At 49.2% G+C, this 9,412-nt stretch overlaps 1 protein-coding gene across 1 annotated transcript; it reads left to right on the top strand.

Annotated features, from left to right (window-relative positions):
* Nucleotides 1-310: 310 nt before the first annotated feature.
* Nucleotides 311-9,075, top strand: AKAP8L (A-kinase anchoring protein 8 like; the record flags this gene model as incomplete). The annotated part of the gene is made up of 12 exons (XM_019611845.1): nt 311-369; nt 787-1,020; nt 2,800-3,283; nt 3,684-3,804; nt 3,883-3,938; nt 4,220-4,256; nt 4,860-4,968; nt 6,086-6,227; nt 6,336-6,441; nt 7,031-7,161; nt 7,513-7,608; nt 7,893-9,075. Coding segments are annotated over 12 exons (2,136 nt in total), but the record flags the coding sequence as incomplete, so codon positions are not given.
* Between the last annotated feature and the right edge of the window lie 337 nt (nt 9,076-9,412).

Raw genomic sequence — 9,412 nt, 5'->3', positions numbered from 1 at the left:
ACAGGACCTAATTCAGGGGAAGGACCTGCATCATCTGAAGGCCAACAGGTTGACCATGGGCCAGCAGTGTGCCCTCGTGGCCAAGAAGGCCAGTAGTGGCCAGCAGGCTGAGTGTGGGCCAGCAGTGTGAACCTTATGGACAAGAAGGCCAGTGGTGGCCAACATGTTGGCCGTGAGCTCTTTCCTCTGGGTTAGGAATTGTTCAGAAGTTGTTTGTAGATTGGATTTGCCATCTTTTTTTTTTTTTTTTTTCAGGCTGTTGCTCCTTTTTGGTGGTAAACAAAACCAACTGTGAGAAGTATGGCTCTGACTACTTCTTCTGTCTTCTTTTCCAGGTTATGGAGACTGGAACTCTGGGACAAACAGAGGCAAGTACACTGCCAGCCCGAGCGGGTTCCTGACAGATGGGTTTGTTAGTTTCAGGTTCTGAAGGATATAATACAGAGTCTGCATTCCCTCTTCTTTTATTTTTAGTTTTTTTGCAATCACTTTCTTTTATTTTAAAATCTTGTCGAGATGTTAACAATTTCCTTCCCTAGTTTTTTAGGAAAGGCCACATGGCCGAGGATTCGGGCTTCTGTTCCAGCCCATCTTGATATTGCTGCCCAGGTGAAGGCTGAAAAATGGCCTAAAATGGATTTCGGCCATCAGTGCTAACCCAGCGAGGTCGATTTTTAGAGGCTGTGCATTGGGTGCATTCGTTCACCCATGCACATTAACTCTTTTAAAAATATTAGCTGCGACAGATCACCAGGAATGAGAGCTCTCTGTTTTTTTTCTTGCAGGGTACGAGAGCTACAATTACGGCTACGGCTACGGGCAGGACAACTCGGGCAACTATGGCTACGGCATGGCTGCCTCCAACTCGTGGGATATGGGCAACTCGGACATGGACATGAACCCGGACGGTGCTGGCAGTGCCGACACCGTCATTGCCAAAATGAACCAGCGCCTGGACATGGTGTCCCACCTGGATGCTGACAGCATGCAGGGCGGGCACTACGGCTCCGGCGGGGACCGGTGAGTGGGAAAATCATGGAATGATTGAATAGGTTGGGTTGGAAGGGACTTTAAAGATCCTAGAACAATGGAATGGTTGGGTTGGGAGAGTTCTTAAAGATAATAGAATCATGAAATCCTAGAATAATTGAGTTGGAAGAGTCCTTAAAGGTCAGAGAACCATGGAATCACAGCAGGGTTGAGTTGGACTCATCCTTAAAGATCGCAGAACCGTGGAATGGTAGAATGGTTGAGTTGGAAGGGTTTTTAAAGATCGTAGAACTATGGAACCACAGCATGGTTGGGTTGAAATTGTCCTTAAAGGTCAGAGAACCAGGGAAGGATTGAATGGTTGGGTTGGAAGGGTCCTTAAATGTCATAGAACTATGGAATCACAGCATGGTGGGATTGGAATTGTCCTTAAAGGTCATAGAACCAGGGAAGGATTGAATGGTTGAGTTGGAAGGGTCCTTAAAGGTCATAGAACTATGGAATCACAGCATGGTGGGGTTGGAATTGTCCTTAAAGATCATCCACTCCAAGTTCTTTTCCTGGAGGAAAGAGTAATCCGTTAAAATGACCCAAAACAAATTCCTGCCAGTGTCAGCTTTCTGCCTGGAAAAGTGGGTGTGCACAGGTGTCTCCAGATGTCCAGGAATGGGGACAGAAGCTCCAGCTGGGCTGTGTCCCCACACAGCTGATAGCGTGGGCTCCTCTTGGCGTTTTGGGGTCTTTTGGGGCATCCCGGGCACTCTCAAAGCAATGAGGGGTTTGGGGGCTCAGTTTCTTAGTTTTTTCCATGTTGGTGGGGCTTCGGTTCTTCCACCGTGCGTGGAGGTGGACAGGGACATTGCAGCTGTGCCTTATCCTAGCCCTTGTCCCACAGAGTGGAAACAATCCCACGCTCAGTGATGCGCTGAAGTGTTTAAAATACCAATAAAAACCTATTTTGAAGCATTTTGTTGGTTTAACCTCTGCTGGGCTCTAACACAGTGCCAACACTATCCCAGAATCCCAGAACAAATGGAGTTGGAAGAGACTTCTGGAGAGCAGAGGACACCATTGGCCGTCTTAGCTGTGAGGGCACTCTATTGGCCACTGTTGGCTTTCATGGCTGTGAGGGAGCCCTGTTGGCCACCGTTGACTTTCTTGGCCACGAGGGCACCCTGTTGGCTCACCGTCAACTTACTGACCACCGTTGGCCTTCTTGGCAATGCTCTCACTCCATGGTCACCCTGTTGGCCACCGTTGGCAATGCTCTTGGTCCATAGTCACCCTGTTGGCCACCATGGCAATGCTCTCGGTCCATGGTCACCCTGTTGGCCACTGTTGGCCTTCTTGGCAATGCTCTCACTCCATGGTCACCCTGTTGGCCACCGTTGGCTTTTTTGGCAATGCTCTCACTCCATGGTCACCCTGTTGGCCACCGTTGGCTTTTTTGGCAATGCTCTCACTCCATGCTCACCGTGTTGGCCACCGTTGGCTTTTTTGGCAATGCTCTCAGTCCATGGTCACCCTGTTGGCCACCGTGGCAATGCTCTCGGTCCATGGTCACCCTGTTGGCCACTGTTGGCCTTCTTGGCAATGCTCTCGGTCCATAGTCACCCTGTTGGCCACCGTGGCAATGCTCTCGGTCCATGGTCACCCTGTTGGCCACCGTTGGCAATGCTCTCGGTCCATGGTCACCCTATTGGCCACCGTTGGCTTTTTTGGCAATGCTCTCACTCCATGGTCACCCTGTTGGCCACTGTTGGCCTTCTTGGACCTAAAGGCATGCTGCTGACCCTTCTCTCTCCACAGGTACGACTCGTACGAATCCTACGACTCGAGGTCCTCGATGAACGACCGGGACATGTACCGCTCCGGTTACGACTACAACGAGAACGAGAACGACAACGCCTACGACAGTCACTACGACGGTCACTACGACGACCACTATGAAAGTCACTACGACAGCTTCTATGGGAACCGCAGGGACCAGTACCAGCACAGGGCGCGGGATGGCTTTGGCCAACGGGGTCAGAACTGGGCGCGGGACGGACGCAACACCAGACCCATGGCTTCACCGTATTCGGGGCGCATGGGCGGGCAGTGGAACGATGCGCCGCGGGGCATGGGCCCCCACGGCTCCTCCCGTCTGCCTTCCCTCTTCTCCCACAACATCATCCCGGAGCTCGGCATGTTCCAAGGGATGCGAGGATTTTCGGGGAACATGCGCTTCGGAGGAGGCATGATGAAGCAGAGGATGAGGAGAAACTGGAAAATGTGGGATTCGGACTTTAAAGTGAGTACTTGTGCAACATCCTCCCAACTCGTTTAACTCGAGTGGATGCTATGCAGCCCCGTAGGGAAATGGTTGTCCTACAAAAGGCTCCAAAGCACGCTCTGGGAGGTGGTCATGTGTAGTTCCACACGTTGCTGGCTTGGCTTTGTAGTGTGTATCTCCTAAGGACAGACCGAGGAACGTTCATATGTGCAGTGCTTTAATCTGAAAACATTTATTTCCTAAAGGTAGGAGAATATCATTGCCATTTTTTACTTAATCTCCTGTTTTATAGCATAGAGGTGGTGGGCTGTGTCCTCCCTGATGGACTGTGCTGACAAGAAATTGGTGGAACAAAGCGCTGCTGGGTGAGGAGAGCACCGCCCTCACATTGGTGATGAACCTTTCTCTCCTCTTGCAGCCTCAGAAAAAGAAAATGAAGAAGGACCTCACCGGAAAGAAGCGGAAGCAAACCAGCAGCTCAGATGAACCCGACAGCAAGGCGGCGAAGACAGATGGCTCCGACTCTGACTCTGATAACGGTGAGGGCAGAGGTCCCCAAAGGGGCACGCAGCCACCTCGCTTTGCTAGCTGGGTTCTGACTGTGCTGTTCCTTTCAGAGGAAGGAACTGAAGGAGAATCAGGAGAAAAAGAGGAGAAAGAAGGCTCCAGAGGTGTAAGTAACTCTTGAAAAGTTGTAGTTCCTCATAATTAAGAATGTCAGTTTTAGTTGGAGGCGGAGCAGTGCAGTGAGGGCAGGTGCAGAGTTCTGCACCTGGGAGGAGTGACCACACATCAGTACTGGGTGGGGGCTGGGCTGCTACAGAGGATCTCTGCAGGGGTGAACCTGAATGCTCAACAGTTGAGCCAGCAGGAATCCCTGGTGGCCAGGAAGTCCAGTGGTGATGGCTGATGTGTGATTCTGGCTGGCCTTAACGTCCCGATCTTGCATTTTAGGAAGGGGAAGATGAAGAAGGTCGAGACTCAGAGAAAGGTGAGTTGGTGTGCATGCAGAGCAGCTCACAGGAAAGGGAGCAGAGGGATGGTGTGAGCTCTGAATGTGCGTGGAGTAGTGCCCACCACCAGCAGAGGGCTCTGACATGGCCAGGAGAGAGATTTAAAGCTGAATCTCTGGTTTATTCAGACTCCTCCAGTTGTTGGAGTCCACTTCCAACCCAACCATTTTACAGTTTTGTGGTATTTAAGGACCCATCCAACCCATCCCATGGCTCTGGGATTTTTAAGGACCCGTGCAACCCAAGCTGATTCTCTAAAGTAATGGTGGTGACAATTAGTCTCCCTTACCCAAGCAAATCTGTAACCAAATTTAAAACCTTCTAAAACCGGAAGTGGTAAACACTAATTAAAATAAAGAGACAGGAAACCACCTCGAGTGTGTTTGCGTGCCACATCCCACAAATAGGAATCCTAAATCTGAGGTATGTTTGTCCCTGTCTGGAGGGAGCAGCTCCTCGACTCGAGCGTCTCTCTGACAAGCAATTTTGGGCCAACCACTGATCTTGTCCAGGGCAGTTCTCTTGAATCAGGTGCTGTCCTCAAGTAGAGCCCTGAAATGCAACCTGCTTTAAACACTTAGGTGCTTTAACAATTCAAGAAGAGATCAGTCAAATCAAACGCAAATTACAGGCGGGCAAGAAAACTCAAGAGAGGCAAAAGAAGAGGCACCGAGATCGCATGGTGGAAAGGTAACGACTCTTATTTTATTTCATTAAGTGATGTTGCTTCCTTCTCTGGGAGGAGTGTGATGGTTGCAGGCTGGGTCCTTTCTTTGTTCCTCAATTTTCCCAGTGCCGTGTTTGTTCCTGCCCATTTCCTTGACTGTACTGAGTATTGGATGCATTACAGTTGTGGCAAACTCGAGTTGGCAACATCCAGCCATGTTGGTGGAGAAATGGGCAAATGTCCAGGGGACATCCCACAAATGCTTACTGGAGTTGAGGAGAAGCTCGAGTTGTAGGCAGCTCTGCCTTTCTGTTGAGTGAGTGGCACTCATCGCAGAGATCAGGTTTTAAAGTAACTCTAAACGGGAAATAATGGCTGCAACAGAAATTGGGAATGGGCAGATATTGCCAACGTAAAACTTAACGAGGTGCATGGTGTGTCATTGAACCAGAGCCTTTTTTAACCAAGTATTGCCACTTCTACCTGCAAACAACACCAGCTCTTGCCTAAAAAAGTGGAGATTTGTGACAAAAAATGTCACTTGACAAAGAATTTGTTCTTAAGCTTTAGAGCTCCTTCAATGTAGTTGTCCTCCAAGAGAACCGATGCCTTCTTCCCACGAGAGAATTCTGTCCCTTTCTCCCAGCCAAGACACATACGCAGGGAGAATTGTCTTAATTCACAGTTAAAGCTTCACCTTAATGATTAAAAAAAAAGAATTTTTAAGGTCTGGAAAGATTTAAAAAAATTTGGCCTCAAGTTTTTTGGTGTGACGTTCATCCTGAGCTGTTCCTTACTGTTAGCTTTTGTTTCCAGTCTCACTTCCTTGAGTATTAGCTGGATTCTTTCTTGTGAAGCTCTGCAGTGTTTCTTAAAGATGGGGATGCTTTCCTGTGCAACCCCTTGTAGGGAAATCCACTGTAGGGAGGTTGGACTGAGAGCTGAGCTCCAGAGGTCCCCTCTGGTTCTGTGGTTTGTGAAGGAATCCCAACATCTGAGCACAAACCCAGCCCCTTTCCCCTTCGCCCCCCAACTGGGTTCGCCGCTTCGACGTTTGCCTGCGTTCCCTCCCAGCATTTGGGTTCTGGGATGGAAGCTTCCATTGGGCATCCCTCCCACTCACACCTGCTGTCCCAACAGGATCCAGTACGTTTGCTCCCTGTGCAAATACCGCACCTTCTACGACGACGAGATGAACAGTCACCTAGAGAGCAAATTCCACAAGGAACACTTCAAGTTTGTTGGAACCAAGCTGCCCCAGCAGACAGCTGACTTCCTGCAGGTGAGCACTGCTGAAGTTTCAATCCTCTTGAGTGAGGTTTGGGTGATTTTTGTGTTGGTTTATTTTTTTTCAGTGCTGCTACTCCTAACAAATACTCTGGCCTTCCAGGAATACGTTGCCAATAAAACGAGGAAAACTGAAGAGCGCCGTAAAGCAATTGAGGACATCAACGCAGTTATCCAACAGATCTACAGGGACCAGGATCTTACACAAGGTGAGTTCTCACCCACGTGAAGTCCCTTTCTGATTGATATTAATTAGCTTTGCTGTGGCTCACTGATTGAGCATTTGTGGTGGATTTGATGTTTATCAACGTGGAATAAAAATGGAGCGTGAATGTGGTTTCGCATGAGATAATTAAAATGGTATAACAATATTTATCCAGTATTTACTGGCCTTAGAAGAAAATTCTGGATTAAGGTTCCTTCCAACCCAAACATTCCATAGGTCTGTGATCTTTAAGGACCCTTCCAGCTCAACCGATTCTATGATCTTCAGAGACCCTTCCAGCCCAAGCCATTCAGTGATCTGCAAGCACCCTCCCAGACCAATCCATTCAATCATGTCATGGTTCTGTGACCTTCACGGACCCTTCCACCCCAACCCATTCTTTCACTTTGTGGTCTGTGATTTTCAGGGACCCTTCCAACCCAACCTGAAGGTTGGACACCCGCAGGTTATCCTCTGTGTTTGCTTCCCCTTCCCCTCAGCCCATTGAGAAGACTCCCGGTGCACTGTGAAATGAATTTTTGGTAGAAGCGTGATGCACGTGGGGCTCACCTTGTTCTAATCTTCCCTTCCAGACATCGGTATGGAGCACTTCATCAAGAAGGTGGAGGCCGCTCACTGCGCTGCGTGCGACCTCTTCATCCCCATGCAGTATGGCATCATCCAGAAGCATCTGAAGTCACTCGACCACAACCACAACCGCAGGGTGGGTGCTGCCTCCTTCCTGCCCTAGGAATCTCTTTTTATTTAAACACATACATTATTTTTTTTCGGAGGCTCCAGCCACAAGAACAGCTGAAATGTGGATTTGTTGGCTCAGGCCATTCCTGAAAATGGGGAGAAATGTTTTTCTTCACCTTTGGTGCTGTCTGCAAAGAGGCAGCGCTGAGTCCTGAGGGTCCTATGTCACCTCTGTGAAATCGGGCAAGGCGTTGATTAAAGCAGCTTCAGCAAAGCCCCGCTGTTCCTCCTGAGCATGAGACCTCACGCCTCTCTCCGCGGTGACACCGATGCCTCAGGTGGACAAAACGTGTGTTTATTTCTCTACCCCACACAGGCCATGATGGAGCAGTCCAAGAAATCCTCCCTGGTAGTGGCCAGGAGCATTCTGAACAACAAGCTGATCAGTAAGAAGCTGGAGAGGTACCTGAAGGTGGGTGTGCAGAGCGGCTGTGCGTTCTGTCCGTAGTTGAGCTTTGGCACTTCAGTGCATTTTGGTAACACCTTTGGATCCCTCGTTGCTGATTACGGGTTCCTCTGCTCTGTGTGGTGCTCTTTGTGGATGGAAGCGCCCACAGAGCCCGAGAGCTGTGTGGTTTGCACAGATCTACGCTGAGTTTAAAGCTGAAACTTCCGGGGTGGGTTTGCACACAGCTGCTGTGACCCGGTGTGAAGTTATGGGTTTATCAGCAGGGAAATGTTTGCCTTCTCTTGCAGGGTGAGAATCCTTTCACAGATGACCCCGAAGAAAAAGAGGAGCACGAGGAGGGAGAAGGGGGAGCAGCTGGGAACATGGAGGAAGGGACAGCAGAAGGAGGAGACGAAAACAAGGACGAGGAGGAGAATCTGGAAGAAGAGAATGTGGATGATGAGAACAAGGAGGAAAACGTGGGTGATGAGAACAAGGAGGAAGAGAATTTAGACAATGAGAACAAAGAGGAAGAAATTTTAGATGATGAAAACAAAGAGGAAGGAAATCTGGAAGATGAAAGCAACGATCCCAAGGAGAACCCAGAAGGAAATGAAAATGAGGAGGAGGAAGAAAAAGGGACAAAGAGGGAAACTGAGGCCCAGGCAGAAGCACAAGAAGTGGAGCTGGGTGCAGGGAGCAGAGTGGGGGAGGAGGAGGAGGAGGAGGAGGAGGAAGAGGAGGAGAGCTGGCAGCCTGCTGGGGAATCGCTGCCCGAGGATGAAGAGCAGCAGCCAGCAGAAGGTGAAGAGGAGGAGGAGGAGAGTGAAGAAACCACTGCTGCTCCTGAGGATGAGGATGTGGCATAAAACATTGGATGGGAAAGCTGACATGAAAGAACTGGCATCTTTTTTTAAAAACATTGCAAAGAAGCGTAACTGTATCTGTGAATTTCATAGCACATGTTGAGTTACCGTTCCACTAAACTCATGTAGGCAGTGGAAGCCTTTACCTGTAAAGTGATTGAGGAAAATAGATTCTTATTTTTTTTGTTCTGTTTTGTTTTTGTTTTTTACCAAATCTTCATTTGAGTAGCTAGGTTTTGTGTGGTCTGGTTTTTTAGATGCCTTTGTACTAGGAGAACTTCCTCTGAGCATGTGTACCAACCAGCGCATCGTCACCACCTGGCAAATGAGATCTCTTCTCTCTTCCCCCTTAAAAATTTTCTATATTTAATGAAGATGTGGTTTGTCCCCTCAGCCTGTCTGCCTGGAGCCAGCGGAAGTTCCCTTGCAGGGCGTTCATTTCTGCGATGTACGCTGTGAGGTTCTGCATCATCCCCGTGTGACTGTAATATTCCTCCCCTCCCCCCCCCATGTTTTAATGCAGAGCGAAACTTTTCAGTGGTGTCAACATTTGTGGTGTTTGTAAAATGCTTTCACTTGGAGGTGGATGTTGTGGTGGGTGGAGATAAAGGACTACCTGCGACTACCCCGACTCTGCCTTCATTTCAGAGCTGGGAGGAGGTGGAGGCTCAGCACCACTCTACCACCCCTGGAGTGTCGTCACTCGGAGCACAGATCTGCCTCCTGGAATGAGGGGGAAGCAGATTGATTGCCATTCTGTGCTTCTGTGAGCGTTAAGGACCCTTCCAGCATAACCCAAAGGTTCTTTGACCTTTAAGGACCCTTCCGGCCCAACAACCCGTTCTGATTGCACGGCTCTGTGATTTTCTGACCCTTCCAACCATTCCAGAGTTCCATCATCTGTAAGGTCCCTTCCCAATTCATTCTGTGATTCTTAAGGACTTCCAACCCTCCGTGGGCAG

This window comes from Meleagris gallopavo, unplaced genomic scaffold (assembly GCF_000146605.3).
Source record: "Meleagris gallopavo isolate NT-WF06-2002-E0010 breed Aviagen turkey brand Nicholas breeding stock unplaced genomic scaffold, Turkey_5.1 ChrUn_random_7180001957369, whole genome shotgun sequence".
Lineage (NCBI taxonomy): Eukaryota > Metazoa > Chordata > Aves > Galliformes > Phasianidae > Meleagris > Meleagris gallopavo.
This window is presented reverse-complemented; position numbering and strand designations above follow the sequence as displayed.